The 27216-nt window shown below is 43.3% G+C and overlaps 1 protein-coding gene across 1 annotated transcript in view; it reads left to right on the forward strand.

Annotated features, from left to right (window-relative positions):
• ATP7B (ATPase copper transporting beta) overlaps positions 1-27216 on the forward strand; it is a 117506-nt gene that overhangs the window by 56022 nt on the left and 34268 nt on the right. The window contains exons 2-4 of the mRNA XM_023731516.1: positions 12769-14014; positions 22072-22329; positions 24089-24252. Coding sequence (XP_023587284.1) covers positions 12769-14014; positions 22072-22329; positions 24089-24252 — 1668 coding nt within the window. The remainder of the gene's footprint in view (positions 1-12768; positions 14015-22071; positions 22330-24088; positions 24253-27216) is intronic.

Raw genomic sequence — 27216 nt, forward strand, 5'->3', positions numbered from 1 at the left:
CTGTTCTGCCACATACAAAAAATTGGTGAACCTTGATATCCACTGAGTTTGTGCAGTCAGTTCTTCCTTAAGTCAAGCCTTTGGTCCAAGGAAAAACAAAGCTGCAGGAAACCTGGAACTTTCCTACACCTTGGAAATGCAAGTCATGTTGCATAGGAAATACTTCCCTCACCAAGTATTCTGTACACTGCCAACTCTGGAGCTGAGGAGCAGGCAGCTGAAGTTATTCCAAGAAAATGCCAGCAGGTTGGTAGTAGAAGGAAGCGACATTTCTCCCCGGCCCCAGACTGGGTTTCTGGGAGTGGTAGCTGTGCACGTGGCCAAAAGGAAACTGGGCTTCGCTTTGGAGTTCATGACATGCTGGGCTTGTGGACATGCTGGCCGTGTCTCCGGCAGTGCTGGGTGACTGAGCAAGTGCCGTGTGCAAAGATAAAGTGCTAAATGCCTTGTGATAAGTGAGGCTGCCAATTGGTGGGAAGAGTGTAGATAAACAAAAGCCAGTATACATGCATACAGCGTGTGCAGCCTGCAGACGTTCCCGAAGCTTGCCACTGGACTGAAGACTACCCTGGCAGCCTCTCCTGAGGGCAGAAGGGTGAACCCCCACCCCCACGTCCCCCCAGCTAATTAGGAGGATGCTTTCAAAGCAGTTGCTTCTAACGTGACCCGCAGTCTGGCAAAGGTGAAACTGCTTTAGCGGGAGGTGAAGGTGTTCCTGTAGACACTGCGATGGAGACAGCCAGGAGTAAGAGGCTCCGGAGCCCTGAGCAGTCCGTCCTGGCAACTCTGAGTGACCCGCATGTGACCCTGCTGGCCGCCCGCAGGAGCCGTGGGGCCAGGGACTCGGCCCTGCCAGTGTCTTCGGAGGAAGAAGTCTCTTCCCCATCAGAGGAGGGAGAATTTTCACGGAGGGTTTTGAATGGAACACAGGAAAATAGTTCCAGTCAGGTCAGTGCAACTGCAGAAGAGCTAAAAGCTGAGAGAGTGTCAGACCCAGTTTATGAATTGAGTTTTTCTCCGTGTTTTATGTATGAGGTCAGGGCCGCCAGCCTGGATGTCTGGTCAGGAGTAGTGAGCAAGAGTATGACTGTAGCACCAGGCAAGAGTCAGAGCAAACTTCTTCAGAGATTAATTCCTCTGTGGGCAACGTTTGGGTTTTATTGCTTCCTGTTTTCAGGATACGTCAATATCCCCTCAGTAAGCCTCTGTGGAGCAGAAATTTTCCAAAATGAAAGCCACACAAACATGGGTCTCCTCTCTCCTTTTTAAAAAAGTATGTAACCTTATTTTGTTAATCTCTACATTTAACATTTTGAAAATGTTGCTGCAAAATGAAGCTGCTTTTCTTAAGCAAATAAGTTTTGTTAACTCAAAGGTCATGTCATGTTCAAAAGTAGGGCTGTATAACATTTTGTAAAAATGGTACCTTCAGTAGGATTTCTGCATGAAGCCTTTTTCATTGACATAGTTAGACCAAAAAAAAAAAAAGTGCTTTTGAAGGCATTCTACTCGTTAGATAAAAAGAGAAGTTTTCATAAGTACTTAGCTTCCTTTAGGACTTCTTTAGTTTCCTCTGGTCCAAAAACTAAAGGAAATTTTTTATGAAAAGAGCTTTTTCAAATGTACTGTGCAAGAAATTTACATTTGTTGAAGTCATGTGGTACTTGGATATTGAAAATAGAAATTCTTTGAGTGTTTGAAGACTGTGCATTTTATGGTCTGACTTTTAACCAAGACATAATTATGCTCTGAGGTATTTATTTTAAAATATTAAAAATGTTGCTTGGTATGCTTTATTTGTAGAAATTTCTAAAAGACTTATTGGAAAGTTCTTCCCAGATTACTAACAGGAAACATAGAATCATTATTCAGTGGCTGCCAGTTTGGGTCGATTTTACTCAGAGTGGAGGTTAGGACGTTTTTTTCTGGGGGTGGGTGGTGACATGATAGAGGTAATCTCAGTGAATTCTAATTACTTTGCTTTTCAAAAGGAGCCCTGGTGAATCAGTGGCTAAGAGCTGGCTGCTAACCAGAAGGTCAGCAGTTTGAATCCACCAGGTGCTTCTTAGAAACCCTATGGTGCAGTTCTACTCTGTCCTGTAGGGTTGTCATGAGTTAGAATCTACCTGACGGCGAAGGGTTGGTTTTTAAAGCAATTGTATAATTTTTATTTTATTTCTCTTTAAAGTGCCTCAAACCAGTAACTAAACTAATATATGTTAATTAAAAGATTTAGAATCATAAAGAGTGACAAAGCATTTAATGTGGCTTTTCATATGTTGCTTATTTGTGAAATGTCATGTTGAACTTTTATATTTTTAGCTGAGTATTTACAATAGCAAAATATTTTTTTGGGAAAATGCTTGAGAGCATTTCTTTAAAATATCCAAACTGTTACTTTACAAATTCCAGCCTCCATCTGAGTTTTTGGGTGTGAAATACTCTACTGATTTTTAATGGCTGGGAGGAGCCCTTTCAGAAAGGAGGGTCCGGGGAGGCCCTTGCCACGTGGTTGGCGTGTTGGGTGCAGATCTCTGCTCTGCCATCACGGGCTGTGTGATCAGCGCAAGCGCCTCCTGGACTCTCCGAGCTTCACAGTCTTCGTTGCAAAGCGGGATGAGAAGTCTTGCCTTACAGGATTGTGAAAGCACATGGTACTCTGTAAAACCCATTGCCACTGAGTCGATTCCAACTCATAGCAACCCTGTTGGACAGAGTAGAACTGCCACATCTGATTTCCAAGGAGCGGCTGGTGGATTCGAACTGTGGATCTTTTGGTTAGCGGCCAAACGCTTAACCACCGTGCCACCAGGGCTCCATATAAATGCAAACGGATAGTATTTCTGCTAAAGTTATTATATTCAGTAGAATTCTCAACTTTGGGATCTGTTTGGTGCTCTCTGAATGTCTGAGTAGGACTATGTCTGTCCAGTCGTCTAGCTAAGCAAAGTTAGAACTCTATTTTTCTTAAAGCTCTGATGATAAGAGTGTCACATGCCCATTGTGAAAACAAAACTAAGATGGGGCGAGGGCATGCGGAGAAGTATAAAGAAACAATGAAAGCAACCATCAGCCCCCAGCCGTTTTCTCCCCACACACATCTATATGTGTGTGGATCTGTGGGTGTGTGTGTGTATATGTACATATATATTGTTTTTATGTAAAAATGTGGGATCAGAGTGTACATACTATTATGTACTTTGCATTGTTTACTTAATATTTTTGGACATTTTTCCATGCCAGTATGTAATGTATAGGTCTGTATCATCGTTTTTAATTGCAATCCCACTTTTAAATTTAGGATTATTTTCAGAAAGAATTTAAATTAGTCATCTTAAAATGGGGGAAATTTGTAGAAACTGGTCTATGATTATAAAAATCAAACTAAAAGTTAATTATAATTGAGTACTTACTGTCACATTGTTTTGAGTCAAAGTCTGTTATAAATCAAGCTTTGGAACTTTAGAAGGCAGTGAATTTACGTTAATGGAAGAGGAACAACTCAGAAAAGGAGGGTGAGGATGGTTATATAACTCGAAAAATTTAATCAATGTCACCAAATAGTACATGTAGAAAATGTTGAATTAGTGTATGCTTTGCTGTGTATATTCTCAACAACAACAAAATAATTAAATTATATATTAAAAAAATCAAGCTTTGGGTCCTAAGAGCTAACACTTATTTAGCCCAAGGGAGGCAGTGGTGGTTCAGTGGTAGAATTCTCGCCTTCTGTGCAGGAGACCCAGGGTCATTTCCTGGCCAGTGCACCTCAAGTGCACCCACCACCCATCTAGCAGTGGAGGCTTGCATATAGTTATGATGCTGAACAGATTTCAGCAGAGCTCCCAGACTGAGACAGACTAGGACGAAAGGCCTGTAGATCTACTTCCAGAAAATCAGCCATTGAAAACCGTATGCAGCAAACACAGTTCTACTCTGACACACATGGGGTCACATGAGTTGGAATTGACTCAGCGGCAACTGGTTTGGTTTTGGTGTATGTGGTACGTCCTTGCTCATGTCACTTCAACAACCCAAGGAGGTATCATCATTCCCCTTTAACAGATGAGAAAACTGACAGAAGTTAGGTAATTTGCCTGAAGGATTTAATCCCAGGTCTGTCTGACTACAGACCCCTTGCTTTTCCATTGAGATGTGGAGTTTTGATAATATCTGAATGTTGGAAAGCTGCTAATGTATTTGGGAAGTTTGCTTTCACATGGCAGTTCATACACAGAAGGCACAAGTAGCTGCTATGAATAAAACGTTTTAAAATTGCTGTTTATAATCAGTGACGTTTGTTTGCTTGTATTTTACATTTCTTATATAATGCAGAGTATAATATTCTGTACAGTAAAGAATGAAATCATGCCTTCGAGCAGGTTGTTTCTTTGACATGTTTTGGACAGATAGAGGAAGAAAATGTCTTTTTTTTTTTTTTAAGGCATAACTGGTGAAAACACAAAGTATATGTGAGCAGGCTAAGTAGGTGTGACCAAGCCTGTTAAAGCTCCTGAGCAGTTAGTTGTGGAGAGGGTAGGGATGGGGAGGAGGGCATGTGGGCTCCCCTCACCCCCAGGAGAGCATACAGCCAAGAGTAGAAGGCAGGGGCCTCAGTGCCCTGGCTTGGGTCGCTGCTCAGGGTTTCCCTGGGCCTGTAGTCTCCTCTCAGACTGGGACAATGGGCTGGGAAAGAAATAGACATATGCCTCTCAGAATACCCCTTGTAGGCCCTACTCCCTCTTCCCCACTTCTCAGTGTACCTGACAGTGGGGAAGGAGGAGGAGTGGTGTTAGAGGTTACCCGGGACTTGTTCCAACTGGATAATATAGAATTGCCCTTTCTTTCCAGAAACTGTCAGGCCTCCTTACCATGGCCTAATTACTGCTCTTGGCTGCTGATTTTGTCTTTGTATCTCGTATCTGTCTGAGTCTCAGTCCACAGTATCAAGCTTTTGAATGAGTGAACATGTGAATGAACTGGCAGTAGGTTTATATTGCAGCAGGGAGACTTGTCAGACGTGTTGAGCCCATGATGACTGTCAGGTGATTAGGTTGTGATCTTACCATTTTTTAGGAAGCAGGATACAGAATTTGTTTTGGGTGAGAGGTTAGGTTGGGTTTTATTTATCAATGGATTTTTTAAATTTAATTTTCCCTAAAAATAGTATCTTTTAATAACAAAATATAGAATAGTGTTTTTTCCCCCCTCTTAGGCAAATAGGACCATGTTTACATAGTTTTGCAACTTTTTTCCCCCTTTAATCTTTCGTGGATGTTTTTCCATGTCAGTGCATGTAAATTCACCTTTTTTAGAAAACCATTACACAGAGTTCTATTGGATGGATTGTTACAGAAACGGCACAGCGTGTCTGAGGTCCTCTAACTTCACGAAGGGGAGAGAGAATCACCATCAGCATCAGCCCAAGGCTGATCCCTGTGAGGTGCAGGTCAGACCTCCTCTCTCCAACCTTTTTACCAGTTTTGACACCAGCCACACCTCCCACAGCACTCTCTCCTTCTCTGCTGGGTTCGATAATTCGTTGCAGTTGGCCACACAAAACTCAGACAGACCGTATTCCCAGTTATGGGGTTTATTAGGGAAGTAACAGGTTACAACTTGAGATCAGGATCAGGAAGCATGTAGGCAAAATCTCCCTTCTTCAGTGCAGGACAGTTCTTTTAACTCCTCTTGGCTGTGCAGGGCTTCTCTCAGCCCCCTCAGAACAGGCCTCGTCTCTCAGCCTTTGGTCCTTGCTTGGGCCTGACCTCTACCCTACTTGGTCAAGTGTTACAAAGCTCTTTAGCTCTGCCAATAAGTGTTCAGAGGCACCCGACTCCGCCAGCAGCCCTTCTGCTCAAAGATGCTCAGGTCTCTTGCTGTGTGGGTCTGGCACACCCACTGTAGCTGCTTCACTCCATGGGCTGGGAAACCCACCAGTCCATCTCCCACTGTTCTCCTGGTTCTGCTGCTGCCATTTCTCTGCTGCACTTCTCACCATCTGGCGCCATCTCTGGTGTTACAGCTCTCTCTGTCTCCGGGGTTTAGGAGATTCTCAGTGCGGGAACCCCAGGTCCAAAGGACGTTCTCCACTCCTTGCTCTTTCTTGGGGTTAGTGAGGTCCCCCCTCGCTTCTGAGATTGACACCCTGTAAGCCTAGCAGGATGGCAAAACTGACCGGTTCCCTTGTTAGTGTTCTATACACCCTATTTGCATGGTCCCACCTCTACTAGGGTTCTGTGTACCTTATTTGCAGTATTAGCAGGCTGTCTAATCCCCTTGGTGAGCCACAGCACCTTATTTGCATAGTCCCACCCAATCATTTTGTGATAGCCACAAGACCATGCATGGCTAGAAGGGCCATATTAAGTAATTCACTTCACTGCAGCTACTATATGTAATTAATCCTCTATAGAAGACTATTTAGATGGTTTCCAGTTTTTTGCTATTAGAATGTAGCAATGAACAGTCTCATGAAATTCCCAGAAGTAGAATTACTGGGGCAAAGGCAATGGACATTTAATATTTTGATAGATATTGCCTAGTTGCTGTGCAGAAAAGTTGCAAGAATTTACTCTACCACAAACAGTGGTGGAGAATTATTTTTTCATTTAGTATTTATGCTTACTGTGTATCATCAACTTTTTACATTTTTGCCAATCTGTTGGGTGAAAAGTAATTATGTTGTTTTAACTTGTATTTTATTAATTCTTTTAAAAGATTTATCAGCCACCTGCATTTCTATTTCTGAGGATTATTTTAAGTAGCAAATTCCCATCATGCATATATTGAATAGTTTAAGTTATAAACATTAGGTTTATACCTAACTTTTTTAAAGGAATATATCTGTTTTATATATAGCTGGTCATATCTCTAATTCTGGGCAGACACCACTACATTCCTTAGCCATTATAGTATATATTTTTGTGTGACAAAATAGATTACTCACTGCATTACTTCATCAAGTCTGACAATATATGCAGTCTGAATCTCTCAACAAAACTCATACCTATTAGTAACTACGCTGAATGTAAGTGGATTAAGTGCACCAATAAAGAGACAGAGAGTGGCAGAATGGTTAAAAAAGCACGATCTGTCTATATGCTGCCTACAAGAGATACATCTTAGACTTAAAGATACAAACAAACTAAAACTCAAAGGATGGGAAAAAATATATCAAGCAAACAACACTCAAAAAAGAGCAGGAGTGGCAATATTAATCTCTGACAAAATAGACTTTAAAGTGAAATCTATCACAAAGGGTAAGGAAGGACACTACATAATGACTAAAGGGTCAATATACCAGGAGGACATAACTATAATAAATGACAAAGCTACAAAATACATAAAACAAACTCTTAACAGCACCTGAAAAGAGAGATAGACAGCTCAATAATAATAGTAGGATACTTCAACACACCACTTTTGGTGAAGGATAGAACATCCAGAAAGAAGTTCAGTAACGACATGGAAGATTTAAATACCACAGTCAACCAACTTGATCTCCTAGACATATACATAACACTCCACCCAACAGCAGCCAAGTATACTTTCTTTTCCAACGCACATGGAACATTCTCCAGAATAGACTACATACTAGGCTACAAAGCAAGCCTTAACAGAATCAAAACATTGAAATATTACAAAGCATCTTCTCTGATCATAAAGCCATAAAAGTAGAAATCAGTAACAGGAAAAGAAAGGGGAAAAAAAATCAAATACATGGAAACTGAACAATACCTTGCTCAAAAACTATTGGTTTATAGAAGAAATTAAGGACGGAATAAAGAAATTCACAGCATCAAATGAGAATGAAAACACATCCTAGCAGAACCTTTGGGACACAGCAAAAGCAGTGCTCAGAAGTCAGTTTATAGCAATAAATGCACACATCCAAAAAGAAGAAAGGGCTAAAATCAAAACATTAACCCTACAACTTGAACAAGTAGAAAGAGAGCAGCAAAAGAAGCCCTCAGGTGCTAGAAGAAAGGAAATAATAAGAATTAGAGCAGAATTAAATGAAATAGAGAATATAAAAACAATTGAAAGAGTTAACAAGACCAAAAGCTGGTTCTTTGAAAAGATCAACAAAATCAATATACCATTGGACAGACTGACAAAAACAGGAAAGGAAGCAACTAACCCAAATAAGAAAAGACATGGGCGATATCACGACAGACCCAAATGAAATTAAAAGGATCATAACAGAATACTATGAAAAATTGTACTCCAATAAATTTGAAAACCTAGAGAAAATGGACGAATTTCTAGAAACACACTACCTACCTAAACTAACACAAACACTGGTAGGACAACTAAATAAACCTGTAATAAAAGAAGTGACTGAAAAGGTAATTTAACAAATGTTGCTGGCATAACTGGATATCCATCTACAAAAAATGAAACAAGACCCATACCTCACACCATGAACAACAACTAACTCAAAATGGATCAAAGACCTAAATATAAAATCTAAGACAATAAAGATCATGGAAGGAAAAAAGAGGGATAACTCTAGGAGCCCTAATACATGGCATAAACAGAATACAAAACATAACTAACAATGTATGAACACCAGAGGAGAAACTAGATAATTGGAACCCCCTAAAATGAAACACTTACGCTCATCAAAAGACTTCACCAAAAGAGTCAAAAGACAACCTACAGACTGGGAAAAAATTTTTGGCTATGACAAACCCGAGCAGCATCTAATCTCTAAAATCTACAAGATACTGCAAAACCTCAACAACAAAAAGACAAATAACCCAGTAAAAAAATGGGCAAAGGATATGAAAAGGCACTTCGCCAAAGAAGACATTCAGGTGGCTAACAAACACATGAGGAAATGCTCCCGACCATTAGCCATTAGAGAAATGCAGATCAAAACTACATTGAGATACCATCTCACCCCAACAAGGCTAGCATTAATCGAAAAAACACCAAATAATAAATGTTGAAGAGGTTGTGGAGAGACTGGAACACTTATACACTGCTGGTGGGAATGTAAAATGGTACAACCACTTTGGAAGTCAATTTGGCGCTTCCTTATAAAGCTAGAAATAGAAGTACCACACGACCCAGCAATTCTGCTTAGCGAAATAAGAGCCATCACACGAGTAGCTGTCTGCACACCCATGTTCATTGTGGCACTGTTCACAATAGCAAAAAGATGGAAACAACCTAGGTGCCCATCAAGAGATGAATAGATAAACAAATTAGATATATTCACACAATGGAGTATTATGCAACAATTCAGAACAATGGGGAATCCGCTAAACATCTCATAGCATGTATGAATCTGGAAGACTTTATACTGAGTGAAATTAGTCAGTCACAAAAGGACAAATATTGTACGAGACCACTAGTATAAGAACTTAAGAAAAGGTCTAAATACAGAACAAAACACTCTTTGATGGTTACGAGGGTGGTGAGGGAGGGAGAGGGGAATTCACTAACTAGATAGTAGACAAGAATTATCTTAGGTGAAGGGAAGGACAACACACAATACAGGGGAAGTCAGCACCACTGGACTAAACCAAAAGCTCTGAAGTTTCCTGAATACAACCAAACACTTTGAGGGACAGTGTAGCAGGGGCAGGGGTCTGGGGACTATGGTTGCAGGGGACATCTAGGTCAGTTGACATAACAAAGTTTGTTAAGAAAATGTTCTGCATCCCACTTTGGTGAGTGGTGTCTGGGGTCTTAAAAGCTTGTGAGCGCCCATCTGAGATGCATCAGTTGGTTCCAACTCACCTAGAGCAAAGAAGAATGAAAAACACCAAAGACACAAGGATAATATTAGCCCAAGGGACAAAAGGAGCCCCATAAACCAGAGCCTCCATCAGCCTGAGACCAGAAGAACTAGATGGTGCCCAGCTACACCAATGACTGCCCTGACAGAGAACACAACAGAGAGTGCCTGACAGAGCAGGAGGAAAGTGGGGTGCAGAACTCAAATTCTAGTTAAAAAGAAAAAAAAAAAACGTAATTAATGGTCTGACTGAGAGTAGAGGAACCCCAGAGTACATGGCTCCCAGACTCTGTTAACCTAGAACTAAAACCATTCCCAAAGCCAACTCTTCAGACAAAGATTAGACTGGACTCTGGGACATAAAATGATACTTATAAGGGGTGTGCTTCTTAGTTCAAGTAGATACACGAGACTAAATGGGCAGCTCCTGTCCAGATTCGAGATGAGAAGGCAGGAAGGGATAGGAGCTGGTTGAATGGACACGGGAAATCTGGAGTGGAAAGGAGGAATGAGCGGTCACTTTATAGGGATAGCTACTAGGGTCACATAAGAATGTGTATATAAATGTATGAGAAACTAACTTGAGCTGTAAACTTTCACCTATAGCACAAGTAAAAAAAAAGTTAGCTCTTAATGTGTGCTATGTGAAACAAATCTTTTTCCCCCAGTTTCTTCTTTATCTTTTGATTGTGACTTTTTTTTTTTTTTTTTTGCTTATTGCAGTTAGATATACCTTTTATTGTGTAGCTTCTGAATTTTTTTGTTTTTGTCTTTTTTGTTGTTGTTGTCACTGTTCTTTGGTTTTTGGTTTTTCCTTTGGGTCATATTTAGGGCTTCCCCGCTCTTGGATTATAATAGATATTCTCCTATGTTTTCTCTAGTGTTTTTATGATTTCAGTTTTTACATGTTAAAGTGTGTTCTGTTTGAAATGTCTTTTGATATGTATAAATTCTAAATTTACATTTTTTCAAAAAAAGTTTCCCCAGTGGCTACCCAGTTGTCCATTAATACTTACATTGAATAACCTCTTTTTTTCACACTGATACACCATGTCATCTTTATCATATGTTTTTATTTCCCTGTTTACACCACAGATGATTTCAGTATTTTTATTGAATTCAGTGTAATCTGTTGAATTGGTGTCTCATAAATTTCTTAATTATTCCCTTTTTTCTCTACTATTTTAAGAAATGCTATAGTGAACATTTAAAAAAAATTCCTTATAATTATTAATCCCAAACTACCTTATGATTTCCTTTATGGATATACAAACATACATTTATAGTCTGTTTTGAAAGTTATGTAAAGTTGCATCTTGTTAAGCTGCACAAAAAGCCAAGCTAGAAAGAGCTGTGTTTTATGCACAAGGATGTGAGAAAATCAACTCCTTGTAATTGAGACTCCTCTGAAGATAAGTAGGATTGTACATGAATAGAGAGAAACATGCTTTTTATCATGTATTATATAAAAGGCCTATTTCCAAACTACCGAATCACATGAAAAAACTGGTGTAAAAACTTTATTGATCCAAGAGAATGGTGAGTCAGGGTGCATCATTTCGTTTGTTGATAGGTAGAATGGCTGAGACTGCATCAGTATGTGAAGAAACTAGGAGATAACATTTGTATTGTGGTGCATTGAGAAAATAAAACAAAAAACCAAACCTGTTGCTGTCAAATCGATTCTGACTTATAGTGACCCTATAGGACAGTGTAGACCTGCCCTGTAGAGTTGGCAAGAAGCAGCTGGTGGATTTGAACTGCTGACCTTTTGGTTAGCAGCCATAGCTCTCAACCAATGTGCCATCAGATCCATTTAATTTGGTGAAGCACCTGTGATTTTAGGTAGCGGCAACAACTATCCTGTCTTAATCTGTCTTACTCTGGAAGCTCTGCTGAAACCTGTCCACCTTGGGTGACCCTGCTGGTATTTGAAATACTAGTGGTATAGCTTCTAGCATCACAGCAACATGCAAGCCATCTCAGTGTGATAAACTGACAGACAGGTGGTAGCTTGGCAATCTCTGTCTGAAAATTAACCAGTGAAAACCTTTGGATCACAACAAAATATTGGCCAATATAGTCCTGGAAGATGAGCCCCCTAGGTTGGAAGGCATTCAAAATACCCAGTGGACACAGCAATGGACTCAGGCATACCAAGGATCATGAAGATGGTACAGGACCAGGCAATGCCTCATTCCATCACAAAGACATGGCACTCAACCTAAGGCAGAACTTCGGAGTTCTTTGTTAACCTCAACTTCCTGTCCTTTCAGCTCTTCCCCTCCTGCCTTAGGGCCCTCGTGCTCATTTCCCCTTCCTCGGGGGAACATATTTCCAGACCTTCTTTTACAGGCATTGTGGTCCACCTGCAGATTCCAACCCCGTGGGATCTGGGGTCCTGTGTTTTGAACACACACCCGGTGGTTAAGCACTTTTAGCCCTGCTAAGAGAATGAGACAGACAGCCCTAGAAGGAGATATAGAATTAAGGTATTGCCTGTTCTGGGGGTTTGCATTTCAGCAGGTCCTCCACAGTTTTATCTGAAAGGACCAAGTTCTGCCGGGAGGTTTCAAGCTTCAGGTATTAATGGAGGAGAGGAGGGAGGCTGTCTGGGAACACCTGTCCTGTGCCTTCCCACTGTGGGCTGCTATCCTCTCTGCCTCCCCTAGGCCTGACCTGCCGGATTCTGTGCACGTAAGCCACAGCATACTTTCCTTCCTTCCTATGGAAACCTCCACATATTCTTAATAAAACTATTTTATTAAGGTGGTAAAGAGTTGACTTACAGGTTCAGAATCGCAGAATGTCAGAGCTAAAAAAGCACCCACCGAAGCCCTTTTATTTTATAAATGATGCCTTATAGCTTTCTTTCTCTGTATTTTATATTCTTGTACTCTTGGAATGTTTTGACACCAGTGGCATTGTTTTCCATTTTCTCAGTGTCATACAAGCTAGGATAGTTCAGGAAATATTTAGCTTTAAGGTCTAAAAAATGTGATTTCTTTTCCTTTTAGATCTTATCTAGACTTTCTTTGCCTGCTCGTGCCCGGGAACCAGCAATGAAGCAGAGTTTTGCCTCTGACAATGTTGGCTACGAAGGCAGTCTGGACAGCGTGTCCCCTCCTTCTCAGATGGCCACTGGCACAATCAGCATTCTGGGCATGACTTGCCAGTCATGTGTCAAGTCTATCGAGGGCAAGATTTCCAGTTTGAACGGCATCGCGAGCATCCAGGTCTCCCTGCAGCAGGGCAACGCGACTGTGACGTATGTACCATCAGTCATGAGCCTGCAGCAGGTCTGCTGCCACATTGGGGACATGGGCTTCAAGGCTAGCATCGCCGAAGGAAAGGCTGCCTCTTGGCCCTGCAGGTTGTCGCCTACCGGGGAGGCTGTGGTCAAGCTTCGGGTGGAAGGCATGACCTGCCAATCCTGTGTCACTTCCATAGAGAGCAAGATAGGGAAACTGCAGGGTGTGGTGCGAGTCAGAGTCTCACTGGGCAACCAGGAAGCGGTCATCACCTATCAGCCTTATCTTATTCAACCCGAAGACCTCAGGGACCATGTCAATGACATGGGATTTGAAGCTACCATCAAGAACAAAGTGGCTCCCCTAAGCCTGGGGCCAATTGATATTGGACGATTACAAAGCACTAACCCAAAGAGACCTTCACCTCCTGCTCACCGGAGTCTCAATAGTTCTGAGACCCTGAGGGACCAAGAAAGCCATGGGGTTACCCTGCAACTGAGAGTAGATGGAATGCACTGTAAGTCTTGTGTCTTCAGTATTGAAGAAGACATAGGCCAGCTCCCAGGGGTTCAAAGTATACAAGTGTCCTTGGAGAACAGAACTGCCCAAGTACAGTTTGAGCCTTCTCGTATCTCCCCAGTGTCCCTGCAGAAGGCCATTGAGGCTCTTCCACCTGGGAACTTTAAAGTTTGTCTTCCTGATGATTCAGAATGGAGTGGGACCCAGTGCCTGCCAGGTGTCAGGCCTTCCGAACTCTATTCCTCTGGCTCCTCCCAGAGAAACCAGGGGCTTGGAGCACCCACTTCTGTGGTACTCACCATTGCTGGCATGACGTGCACTTCCTGTGTCCAGTCCATCGAAGGCATCATCTCCCAGAGGGAAGGGGTTCAGCAGATATCAGTGTCTCTGACTGAAGGGACTGGAACCATTCTCTTTAACTCTGCTGTCACTAACCCAGAAGAACTCAGAGCTGCTGTAGAGGACATGGGCTTTGAGGCTTCCATCATCTCTGGTACGTAATTAACACATTTGCAGCTGGGGTTGTCTCCTTTTCTAGTTGCGTCTTACAACACTGTGCACGGGTGACTGGGGAGGTGAGCCGTCCTCACTGCCTTAAATGTAGGTAGTGCTAGCAAAATTCGGTAACTTTTCCTTACGTGTTAAGTTTGTTAGGATAGAGGACATAGAATTTCCAAGTTTGTATGTTTTGCTTCTCGTGTACCTGAGACTAGAAAGCTGAGCTCACTGGATTTTTGGCCTCTTTTCCAGAGTATTTAATTCTGTGTTCTAAAGAGTGCTGTTGACACATCAGGCCCTTCACTCATCAAAGAAGTCAACATCACTTTCTCCGAAGATTTCTCTACTAAGCAAAACAAAGTAAAAACTGTAACGGTACCTTAGTCTCCACTCCTAGACACCATTCTCTTAAAGTGGGAATGCAAGAGTTTAACAATGATTTCGCTTGCCCTCCTTGGGCAATAAGAGAAGGGGGTGAGTGGGCATGACAGTCTAGACAAGGCAAAGTGCCCTCATATCTCGATGTCACATCACTAGGCCAGGTTTCCAGGGTGGTAGGCATCCCTGCTACCCCTTCTCTTGTTGCCCAACTGGCCAGTGGCCATTCCCTTGCCTCTTGTTTCTCTGCCACTTCCCTGCCATGAGAGCACTCCACGTGCAACACCATTATAACACATTTGCGTTTCCGCCATGTGCCAGGTCCTGTGCTAGTTGTGGGGCTGCTGATGAGTAAGGCATGGTCTCTTCTAAGAACTTATGCCTTAGCCAAGCAGAGGCCAAGATGGAGTGGACCATTACAGTGCAGCAGGACATGTCCTGTGCTAGAGGGACACAGGGTCCTGTGTGAGCCCAGTGAGGGGCTTCTCTGGTAGGGAGCTCCAGAGTTGCCTCCGGAGGGATGAGTAGGAGTGAGCCAGGTGAGGAGCAGGAAAGTGGGGGGGTGGGAATGTTGGAATCAGAGGAAGTAGTCCACACAGTGGGACAGCCTCAGTGGAAGAGGAGGAAGCTGTGGATCCAGAGAGGGCTGAGTGTGAGGACTGAGTAAGGGGTGGTGAGACATGAGGCTGGGCAGGTAGGGAGCACATCTTCAGGGCCCAGCATGCCAAGCTGAGGGATTTGGCCTGTGTTGTGAAGGTGAGGGGAGCTGCTGGTGGATTTTGAACAGAAGAAGCATGAGATCAGATTTCTGTTTTAGAAGACCAATCTGATGTCAGGGTGCAGTGTATGGATCAGAGGCCATGAGCCACTTTAGGAGGCTGGATGAGAAGTGACATGGGGCTGGAGAGCAGGAGATGGATTTGAAAGATGTCCAGGAGGTCAGATCTACCAAGCATGGTATCAGGTTAAGCATGTGTGTGTGAGAGATGGGGGAAGTACCTGAGTTGTGCAAATGGTCAGGCACTCGACTAAACCTAAAAACTAGCAGTTCAGATGCACCCAGAGGCACCTCAGAAGAAAGTCCTGGTGATCTTCTGAAAGGTAACAACCATTGAAAACCCAATGGAGCTCAACACATGAGGTCACCAGGAGTCAGAATCGACTTCACAGCAGCTGGCTTGGTTTTTTTTGTTTGGTGAGGTGAGGGAAGGCCCATGAAGGAAAGGGGTTGTCTGGGATGAGCTTTCTAACTGAGATGCTGAGGATAGTGGCATATATTGGTCTTGAATTGGGAGGAGTGGGGAGCAGGGCTAGAAATGCAGATTTGAGTGTTGCTAGCATATAGGGAGAGCCATGGGAGATGATGAGAAGACCCAGGAAGAGTGAGAGGTGACAGGAGCAGGAAGATCTCGATGGCATTGGTATGGAAGGAAGTGGTGCGTAGAGGAGGAGGCTCTCCACACAGGCTACCTGAGAGGGCCTCAGAAGGGTGGAGTCCTGGAAACAGGTGGAGTTTCAGGGGCCACAGAGAGGTCATGGAAGCCATGACCTCTGAAAGTGTCAGATTTACAATGTTGCTAGTCCATAGACATTTACAGTGTGTGCTAGCAGGAGGCTGGTAGTGTCGGGGTCCAGGTTAAGGGGAAGCCAGCCTGCATAGGTGGGGAGGAGGTGGAGGCCACCCAGTAGCTTAGCTGGGGAGGGGTGGAGAAGGGGGATCAATAGGTAGAGGGAATTTCAGAGAGATTGAAGATAAGGAGGGAGAGGGGAGCATGGGGCAGTAGTTCTGTTTGGAGACAGACAACTATTTTTAACTGTTAAGATCTCAACGTACAGGCTCTGTCGTTAAGCTTGGATCTGAGGACTGGGCTGGAACTTGGACAGCTTCATCAGCCTCGGGCTGGGGGTGGGTGCTGCTGTGGACTGGTCGCTGGGTTCTCAGGGCAAAGCCCATTTGCAGCGCTCTGGGCCACTCAGCCTTTGGCTTCTCACATCCAGCTTCCTGTGGCCACAGAAATAAAGCTTGTCTGCTTGAAAATTCTGCTCTGTTGTGATAACTTTCCTCTCTCCCTCTGTACTCACACATGCCATTAAAGGGAGTGTGTGAGTCATGTGGACAACCTTGGCTACATCCTAGACTTGGTTTTGTGTATTAAGTTTGTGGAAGGAGTTTTTAAAAAGCAAAAATCAATAAGGAAAACAAAAGAAAAGTAAATCTTGTACTCAGAAGGTAAAAAGTGTAGTACAGGGTCAACATCTGCTATATTGTTTGAGGTTTAGAGTCTTTGAGAATGAGGTTCTCGACACTGAGAAGAAATTAGCATTAAACTGCACATTACAGAATAATTGAATTTAACTGAGTAAATCTCAAGAACAGTGACTTTTATTGGGCAGAATTATGAGAATTGTATTTAGCCTAAGAGGTATTTAGGATACCATATTTAGCAAATGAAAATATAGAATTCCTAGTTAAATTTTAATTTCAGATCAACAAATAATTTTTTAGTATAAGTGTATCCCATACAATATTTGGGACATTGTTCCCTGTTGCTATTGCTGTCGAGTCAATTCCAACTCATAGCAACCCTATAGGACAGAGTAGAACTGCCCCATAAGGTTTCCAAGGAGCAGCTGGTGGATTCCAACTGCTGACCTTTTGGTTAGCAGCTGAACTCTTAACCACTGCACCACCAGGGCTACTTGCACTAAAAAAATTATTCATTGTTTATTTGAAAATCAAATTTATCTGGGTGTCCTATATTTGATCTGACAACCTATATTTAGAATAAACCATTAATGTGTCTTTTATAGCTATTTACATGCTAAAAATGTGTTATTTCTATTTGATCAGTAATTGTATACTGAGTAGGAGCTCCTTGAGGACATTCTTTAAACCGTAAGTGGCTTGTTTCTCTTCTGGGTCACTAGCACCCAACGCATACTAGGTATTTGTGGAGGAAATGAAAGCAAGAGTTTCACATGCCACAGAAAGGGCTGTAACAGGTGCAGTCCCAGGGTAGCCCATTGGAGGGAATTTAATACTAAGAACTAATTGCAAAGGCGATAGAAGAAAAGCTAAGCAGGGATGGGGGAGGAAACCCAAGAGATTAACAACAGCAGGAAGCCACCGTTCTCCAGGGCTGCGGATTTTTGGTGTCACCATAGCCCAGGGACCGAGGTTGCCTGGTGGAACTGGACCCCTAGGGCCTCAGAGAGAAAGACTGTGGGCAGGAGTTGGACTCCCAGGGAGAGATGGGGAACCCCCTGGCTTTTCCCCTTTCTGTCCTACCACTTCCCTCACGTTATCTCACACAGACCAAACGTAATCAGAAACCAGTTGACAAGGGAGTCTGGGACAAGTGTCTGCAGGAGTCAGCCCCCTGTAGTAGAGAGCGGAGCAGAGGAAGGGTGGGGTATGGATCTGAGACCAGAGAGGCAAGTGGCAGGCACTGAATGTCAGTCAGCTGAACTACTAAAAATACATTTTCCACCTCATTTTCATCTAGGAGACAACTCTACACTGGTTTGTGTGATAAATATTTTTCAAATGAATGAATGAGCAAATGGAATGAGTCAATGAATGAATGGATTACAGGAATATAAACCAGAAAACCAAACGTTGCTGTCGAGTTGATTCTGACTCATAGCGACCCTATAGGACAGAGTAGAACTGCCCTATAGGGTTTCCAAGGAGCGGCTGGTGGATTTGAACTGCCAACGTTTTGGTTAGCAGCCAAGTTCTTAACCACTATGGCACCAGGGTTCCAACCACCCTTATGGTGAGGCATTACTGGTTCAGTGGTAGTATTCTCACCTTCCATGCTGGAGACCCAGGTTTGATTCGCAGCAGTGCAGCTCTTGTGCAGCCACTGCCCATCTGTCAGTGGAGGCTTATGTGTTGCTATGATGCTGAACAGGTTTCAGCAGAGCTTCCAGACTAAGACAGACTGGGAAGAAAGGCCTGGTGATCTTCTTCTGAAAATCTGCCAGTGAAAACCTGTGGATCACAATGGTCCAATCCTTGACCAATCATGGGGATGGCACAGGACAGGGCAGTGTTTTTTCCATTGTGCATGGGGTCGCCATGCGTCAGGGGCCAACTTAATGGCAGCTGACAACAACAACACTCTTGTAAATGGGTAATGGCACTTTCAGGAGCACTCTTCACTCAGCACATGTTAAGGACCTGCTGGGTGCCAGGCACTGTGCTGGGTACCATGAAGTGCTCAAGGCTAATAAGGTTTAGCACCTGTCCATATGTGGTTCACAGATATGGATCCTACAAGGCAGGTTCCAATAAATGCAACCAGGAAGGTACAGATAAAGTGCGCTGGGGATTCAGAAGATGAGAAAGTCCAACATCTGGTTGTGGGGCTCCCCAAAGACTTGATAGTAGAGGTAGCATGGAGCTGGCTTGGAAGAATGGATAGGATTTCAGCAGACAGAAATGGTCGGGGCATCAGGTTGCACACGAGACAGTGGGCACAAGCAAAAGCCTGAAGGCGGGGGGCCTCCAGGTATGTTTTGGAGGAGTCTGGTTGGGATGGAGCTTAGGGTATCAGTAATGGGAGATAAAGTCAGAAAGACCAATACCCTGCTCCAAGCCACCATCCTCCCTCTCCTGGGTCCTAGAAAAACCTCCAAACTGGTCTCCCTACTCCCTGCCTTTCAGCCCTATGGTCTGCCCCAGCCAGCATTCAGAGTGGTCCGTCAACTCTGCTGAAAACCCCCCAGACTTTCCCACCTCCCTGTTGGAAAGAAAAGTTTTTGCAACGGTCTAGAGACCACCTCCCCCTGCCCGTGATCTTTCTGATCCCTTGCTGTTCTTTAGTGCAGCCTTGCTCTCCCCTCTGTCTGGAATGCTCTTCCCCCCAAAATCTGCACTGCTTGTACTCTCATTTTTATCAGTACAGCCCACGTTGGTCACCCTATTTCATGCTACGGCCTCCTCATCCCCAGCTCCTACCCCCAGCTCTTTTTCTCTCTTCCCTGTTTGGTTTTTCTCCATAGCACTTATAACCAGTGACAGTCCGTGTTTGATGTATTTGCGTGTTGTCTGGTTCCTCCCAGTAGGGCAGGGCTTTTTCTCTTGTTTCCTGCTGTATCCCCACTAGCTAGCAGAGTGCCAGACACATGGTTGTTGTTAGCTGCTGTCAAGTCGCTCCCGACTCATGACGACCCCATGCACAATGGAACAAAATGCTGCCAGGCCTTGCCAATTCCATGATTGGTTGAGGATCACACTGTTGTGATCCACAGGGTTTTCATTGGCTGATTTGCAGAAGTAGATCACCAGGCCTTTCTTCCTAGCCCATCTTAGTGTGGAAGCTCCACTGAAACCTGTTTAGCCTCATGGCAGCACACAGGCCTCCACTGACAGGTAGTGGCTGCACATGAGGTGCACTGGTCAGGAATAGAACCTGGGTCTCCCCCTGAACCAGACACATGGTGGGCACTCAATAAGTATTGGTTGAATTAATTGGGAACTCATGGGGGACCTTGAATGCTAACTGAAGCATTTGTCCTTAACATGGAGAGCAGTGGGAGACTGCTGAAGGTTTCTGAGTATATGTGTGCACTGTCCCAGCAAAGCTTTAAGACGTTAATCCTCTAGACTGAAACGCCACATGGATGAGAAGGGACAGAATGGAATTGGGAGGCTGCACATTGGTCCAACTGGTGCACACCACAACCTGAGCCAGTGGAGCAGTGATGGCAAGGAAGAGGTGATGGCTGCTTGTGAAATTAGGGAGGTGACTGAGCTGGGGCGTGGCACATGATTAGGTGTTGCGTGTGCTGGGGAGTAGGAAGGGAGAGGCAAAGAGAAGGAAGGGACAGCTTAGATTGCAAACCTGCTAGGAATAGCAACAGAACAGAGAATTCAGGGTAAGGAATTGGCTCAGGCCAGGGTTGGTGAAGATGTTACATTTGATTTTTAAAATGGTGACTTCACATTTTAAACGGTATAGTCAGAAATTTAGAACTATCATTCCAACACAGAGAGCTGGGCAAGTTAATTCAATAGCTCTCAGCTTCAGTTTCTCCATCTTCAAAATGAGGATAAGAGAAATATCTACTTCAGAGGATGACCACGAGCATCAAATAAGCTAATACGCAGTGCCTGATACATAATAATTGCTCCAACAAAACCATTCTTTCCCTCAGCTAGCATTTATGCAGGGCTGCAGTGTGCCAGGCTCTGCGCTAGTCGTGAGTGTGGTGGTGTGCACATCAGAGCCCCTGCGCCCCAGGAGCTGAATTCTGGTCAGAGAGGACAAAGACAGGTGAACGGGTTAATGAATAATAGTTTCAGGAGGTGGTAAATGATACAGAGAAAACATAAGCAGAGTCAGGGAATAGGAGGTGGGTGGTCAGGGAAGGCTTTCCAAGGAGGCGCCATTGAGCAGGGGTCTGAGTGATGAGAATGAGTGAGTCAGGCAGAGATCTGAGGACGAGCAGTGAAAAGGCATGGCAGTAGAGCGGAACAGAAGGCCTGGCTAGCAGGGAGGCTGATGTGGGTGGAGAGACGCATGAGGGGCCATGCTCGGAGATGGGGCTGAGGGCAGGCAGGAGCCAGGCCAGGTGGGGCTTTGTAGGCTGCAGTTTCTGTTCTTGTTGTTATAATAATAATAATAGCAACAACAATAGCTATTATTATTAATAGTGGAAATGCTAATAGTAAATGATAGCAAAAGTAAGATTGAAGATGAATTTAGAATTAATTTAAAAATAACACAAGTAATACATGTTCATTGTAGAAAAAATTGTAAATTTTAGATAAGCAAAAGGGGCCAAAAATATTCTATAATCCTACCACTGTTCATGAACAGCGGTTTATAACCCATGTTTAACATTTTTTGTATATGGTCTTCCAGACTTTTTCTAAAGCAGATATAAAATTTTTCAAATATATGTTTATGTTATACATAGTCTTATAATCTCTTTTTACCCTACAGTTTATTATAAACATATCTTTAGGTCCACGCAGATGTCTGTGGCCCAATGTTTAATGGCCGCATAGCATCCCGTTGTATGCATGGACTGTAATTCACTCAGCCAGCTTCCTGTTACATCGTTCCCATCTTGTTTGTGTGCATGTGATTGTTGGACTATGGACATTTTTGAGGCTAAATCTTTGTGCCCATACTTAATTATTCCCCCGAGTTAAGTATTTAAATGCATAATTGCTGGGTCAGAGGGTATAAACATTTTCATTTCATTTCATCAGCAAATCCTTATTGAGCCTCTCCTAAGCACTAAGCAGTTTGGGGTACGGTTTTTCGTAATGTTATCAAATAGACTTCCAGAAGTCTGAATCAGTTTACACGCTCACCACTAGCATTGGCATGGATTGATAAAGGACCCAATAGCATAGGTTTGCTTGGGTTTTTGTTGATTTAACTTCCTTTAGTAATCTCTAGAAGCCCAGAATTTAGTTGGGCCATACTCCCTTGTTAGAGATTACCAGGTTAGTAAAAGGATATGGAATTATCTGTAATAGCATGAATATTACTGAAACGGCATTTGGATAGACAGGCAGGTGAATTTAGAAAATGGGCAATGGACTGGGAAAATAGGGAGGGATTAGGCAGGTGTCGGAGGGTTGAATCTACTGTTCTGGAAAAAAAATTATTTGTTCTTTTAATTTCAATTACTTCTGACATTTTATCCTAGAAAACTGTTCTGGCAACCATTTTGGAAGCCACAGTGCCAGGAATTCCATGGCGCAAACTACAGGTGGTGCACCTCTGTCTATACAGGAAACAGCTCCCCATGCCAGGGTGCTCCCTCGAAGACACCACCCTGGCCACTCGTCAGAGTCACCGCAGTCATCGCAAACAGTGGCGCCACAGAAGTGCTGCTTACAGATCACAGGCATGACCTGTGCGTCCTGCGTGTCTAACATAGAGAGGAATCTGCAAAAAGAAGCTGGTGAGAGATTTCGGTCCGTGTTACCTTGAGAACGCTGCCGTAGACTGTTGTACACTAGAATCCTAAAACCGGCGTCTGTTCTCCCTTCAGAGTCTCCAGTGACCGTGTTTACCAGTAGCCCTGATAACCTGATAGCAGATTCATTTTATGATGGTATAGATGTCTGTGTAATGCTCTTGGGCAGTTGGCATTCTGTTCTCTAAGAGGTATTTAATTTATTTGAGAAAAAATACATCTCTGACTAAGTTAGCCATGGAAAACCCAGTTTAAAGGTCATGGAACATCCCATGGGTAGACTCCTTAGTTTGTTTGTCCTGGCATTTATTCAGTTTTTCCCCTTCCAGTCCCATCAGCCCCTTACTATGATGTACAAATAGCCTGTGTTTTGGGGAGGAGTTCAGTTTCAAACCTTCTGTCCTGTTGTCCCTGCAACCCATCAAATGTTGCAGAAATGCCAGAATTTTTTCCCTTTAAACCACATTTCCAATACTGTCTCTTAAGTCTGAAAGTGCAACAAAAATCCTGTCCCAGTTTTTTGTTTGAAAAATATCTTAACCGTGACTGCCTTGCTTCCTATGTCACTGTCTATCTTTCCTCACCCAGGTGGTTCCATGTGCCTTTCTGCTCTGATTCCCTGGCCCTTAGGATCAACCTCGGATTAGGATGACGCCTTTTTCTAACCTCTTGTCACCATGTTTTATCACTTCCTGCAGCTCTAGAATGACCGTTCTCAAATTGAGGTGTATTGGGGTGTCTCCGTTGCCAGTGGTCTGACTGCCCATAAAGTTGACCTGTGTTTTACTTGCTGGCTCCAATCCATCTTTATCTCCCTTATGGCGTCTTTTCTAAAGCACATCATTCCTTTTATTTAAAGGAGGCTCTTTTTAAAACTAGCCCAATAGTGTTAGTAAGATAGTTTGTGGGGTTTCTTTTTCTCTCCCTAAAGTTATTAAAAGCAGAAAAAGAATAAGGAAAACCATTTTTGAAAATTTTGTATTTTTCCCTTGTATCAAAGTGTCTGGAGGAAAAAGTAAGTATATCCTTGATGTAACAATATTTGATAGGTGCAGATGGTATCCCTTGCTTTCTTTTTTTTAATGTGGTAAAAATAGATATAACAAAACATTGATCAGTTCAACAATATTTACATGTGTAATTCAGAGGCATTGATTATGTTCATGTTGTGCAACCATTACCACTATCCATTTTCAGTTTATTCCACCGTCTTTAATAAAACCTCAATGCCCCCTGAGCATGGGTCCTCTTTTCCCCCTTCCTCCCTATCCTTTGCTTTTGATGTGTGTGTGACCATCAGTGTCTTCTGAAGCCCTACTCAAACTGTGGTCCCAGGACCAGCAGCCTTGACATCATCTGGGAGTGGTTAGATCCTGCCCCAGGTCTGCTGAGTCGGAGTCTGTAGTTTAACAAAATCCCCAGGTGATTCATATGCCGATTGAAGTTTAAGAAACATTGTTCTAGAACCGTGGTTCTCCATCTTGGCTGCACATTGGAATCACCTGAGAAGCTTTTAAAACTAATAATGCCAACCTCCCACCCTGAGAGAGTCTGCTCTAATTGGTCTGGGTTAAGATCCAGGCATCTTGATTGTCAGAAACTTCCCAGGTGACCCAAATGTGAAGCCAAGTTGGAGAACTGCTAGAGGCTTCCTGGAGAGAGACTTTCCTTTGTTACATTATGTGAAGCATGCCACCCCAGAGGGCTTGGCTAGATTGTGATAGCTATGACCTGATGGTTTCAGGTGTTCTCTCCGTGCTGGTATCCTTGATGGCTGGAAAGGCAGAGGTCAAATATAATCCGGAAATCATCCAGCCACTTGAAATAGCTCAGCTCATCAAGAAGTTGGGCTATGAGGCAGCAGTAATGGAAGACTACACAGGCTCAGATGGCAACATCGAGCTTACTGTAAGTACACTGGCTGGGTTAGAGAGCTAGAGGGCTTTTGGGTTAGGGAGCTGCTGGCTTCTGATAATTTGCAGATGAATTTCTAGTGGCAACGTTGATCAGTAAATGTCTACTTATCTTGGATATACCCTATTTGGTGTTGTTGGTTTTTTATTTTGTTTTGTTTTCCTTTGATGCCAACAGCAATGGGCTGTTCATTTTGTGAAGGAAGGTCAGTTATGTCCAAAGTCGTAGGAGTGGATGCAACTGAGTGCATTGAGGGCACGTGGCGGGTCCCAGGACTTTTAGACAAAGAGGAATTAAAAATGTTTTGAGCTTGGTGGCTTGGGGGAGGCTGAATACGGCAGTGCATAAAGCCTAAAGGAAGCTAGAATGCCTGCAGGTATCTCAGGACTAGGAGAGGGGAGTCAGCACGTTAGCGGGTGCCACTAAGAAATGGAGAGAGATTGTTAGTAGGCACGTGGGTGCTTAGGAGGTAGCTGGTGACCAAAGTGTCCCAGCAGTCTGAGGCTGATGCCTAAAGTGGTTGCTGTTCCCAGTGTGTTTTGGGGGAAGGGGAGGTATGGTTTCCTGTCTACTCGCTGTTACCCATGTCAACAAATAATTCCCAGTACAGTAAGTCCTAAGAACGGACTGCCATAAAGCCTGTTGTATTAAAAATTTGAGTTAAATACAATGGTTAACCTTTAATCATCTTTTTTCCTATCTAAACTGTTTTAAGAACTGTTTCTTTAATTTTGTTTACAGTACTGTGTACCTACACACATACACACACACACAAATTCTCTCTCTTCAGTACAGTACTGAATGTAGTTACTTTTATTATTACTGTATTATTATTGTATATTGTATTACTGGAGCCCTGGTGGTGCAGTGGTTAAGAGCTCAGCTCCTAACCAAATGGTTGGCAATTCGAATCCACCAGCCATTCCTTGGAAACTCTATGGTACAGTTCTACTCTGTCCTGTAGGGTCACTCAAGTTGGAATTGACTTGATAGCAACAGATTTGATTTTTGTTTTGTTTTATTGTATTACTATGTTTAAGGTGTTTTAGTCTATTTGGAGGAGCCCCGGTGGCACCGTGGTTAAGCATTCAGCTGCTAACCAAAAGGTCAGCAGTTCGAATCCACCAGCTCCTCCTTGAAAACCTATGGGGCAGTTCCAGTGTGTCCTGTAGGGTCACTATGAGTCATAATTGACTCAACGGCAACAAGTATAGTATATGGTAGTGTATTTGGAAGTGTTTCTTAAGTGTTTTATATACATAGAAAGGTAAAATACATACTGTATATTAAGACAAACATTTGAGTAATTCACGGTAAATAAGAACCGCATGTACCTATTCTGACTTACCTATAAATTTGACTTAAAGACAGACTTAGGAACAGATCTCGTTTGTAACCCAGGGATTGCCTGTGCTTAGAATCTGCTGTGTTTGCAAACACTTCTGTACAAAGTTCTTTTTGTGTAAACAAAGGGAGACTTAGAGGAAACCCACAAGGAATTGAGTAATGCTGTTCTACGAAGGTAAAAAGGTCTTTTAATTCCTTAATGTGTTTCGTCACTGCCGTGAGTGGTAAGTAAATGTTTGAAAAAGTGTTGAGGTCGTAGGTTGCACACTGAGCTCCTGATAAGTGGTGTTCTTTGTTGAGCAGACTTTTTGCTGTGATGGCCCCCTGTGCGTTAGGGCAAAGTGCGGTAACTCACTGGGTTACAGCTTGGAGCAGCCCTGCGATAGGACCAGGTCCCTGCTGCAAGCCTCCAGGTGTGACATAGACACTTACCTGCTCAGGTTGCTTGTGGAAAGTCTTAATCAAGGATATTACTGGGAAAGGTTAAAAAAATTTTTAAAGAATGTTTTTATTATAGCATTTTTTTTTTAAGCAGTGTCAGTGGTCCTGTTGTCATCATGTGTTCACAGACCCTTTATGTAGATGTCTAGATTTTATTAGTGTTCTACCAAGTGCTGACCACTGATACTCAAAAGAGTGAATTGCCTGGTTTGCATAATAGATTACAGGAACAGGAGGTCACACGTCATGCTTTTTCTCATGTCAAGACACAGCATGGTATGGCAGAAGTGGAGTAAACCTCTGTTTATACTGAGCTTGAATTCTGGCTCTGTCACTGCAGGGATTTTTGCTATTGTCAGGTGCCGTCGAGTCGGTACTGATTCATAGTGACCCCATGTACAACAGAACGAAACACTGCCCAGTCCTGCGCCATCCTCGTAATCATTGCTATGTTTGAGCCCATTGTTGCAGCCACTGTGTCAATCCATCTTGTTGAGGATCTTCCTCTTCTTTGCTGACCCTCTACCAAGCACGATGTCCTTCTCCAGGGATTGATCCCTCCCAATAAACATGTCCAAAGTATGTGAGACGTAGGCTCACTGTCCTCGCTTCTAAGGAGCGTTCTGGCTGTACTTCTTCCAAGACAAATTTGTTTGTTCTTGTGGCAGTCCATGGTGTATTCAATATTCTTCACCAGCACCATAATTCAGAGGTGTCAATTCTTCTTCAGTCTTCTTTATTCATTGTCCAGCTTTCACATGCATATGAGGCAGCTGAAAACACTATGGCTTGTGTTGGATGCACCTTAGTCCTCAAGGTGACGTCTTTGCTTTTTATCACTTTAAAGCGGTCTTTTACAGCAGATTTGCCCAATGCAGTGCATCCTTTGATTTCTTAATTGCTTCTTCCATGGATGTGGATTGTGGATACTGCAGGGACTAGCCGCAGGAATTTTTCTTCACCTTGCTGAACCTGTTCCTCTGATGGTGACACTGCACGGACCCTAGAGCCAGACTGTGTTGGCTCCTGTTCCAGCTTTACCACTCACTGGCTGTGTGACTTCGGGCAGTGCCACAGTTACCAAGACCTATGTCATAGGGTTGTTGTGAGCATGAAAGTGCCTAGGACAGTGCCTGGTACATTGTAAGTGCTCTTAAGTGGCTCCTATTA

This window comes from Trichechus manatus, unplaced genomic scaffold (genome assembly GCF_000243295.1).
Source record: "Trichechus manatus latirostris isolate Lorelei unplaced genomic scaffold, TriManLat1.0 scaffold00044, whole genome shotgun sequence".
Lineage (NCBI taxonomy): Eukaryota > Metazoa > Chordata > Mammalia > Sirenia > Trichechidae > Trichechus > Trichechus manatus.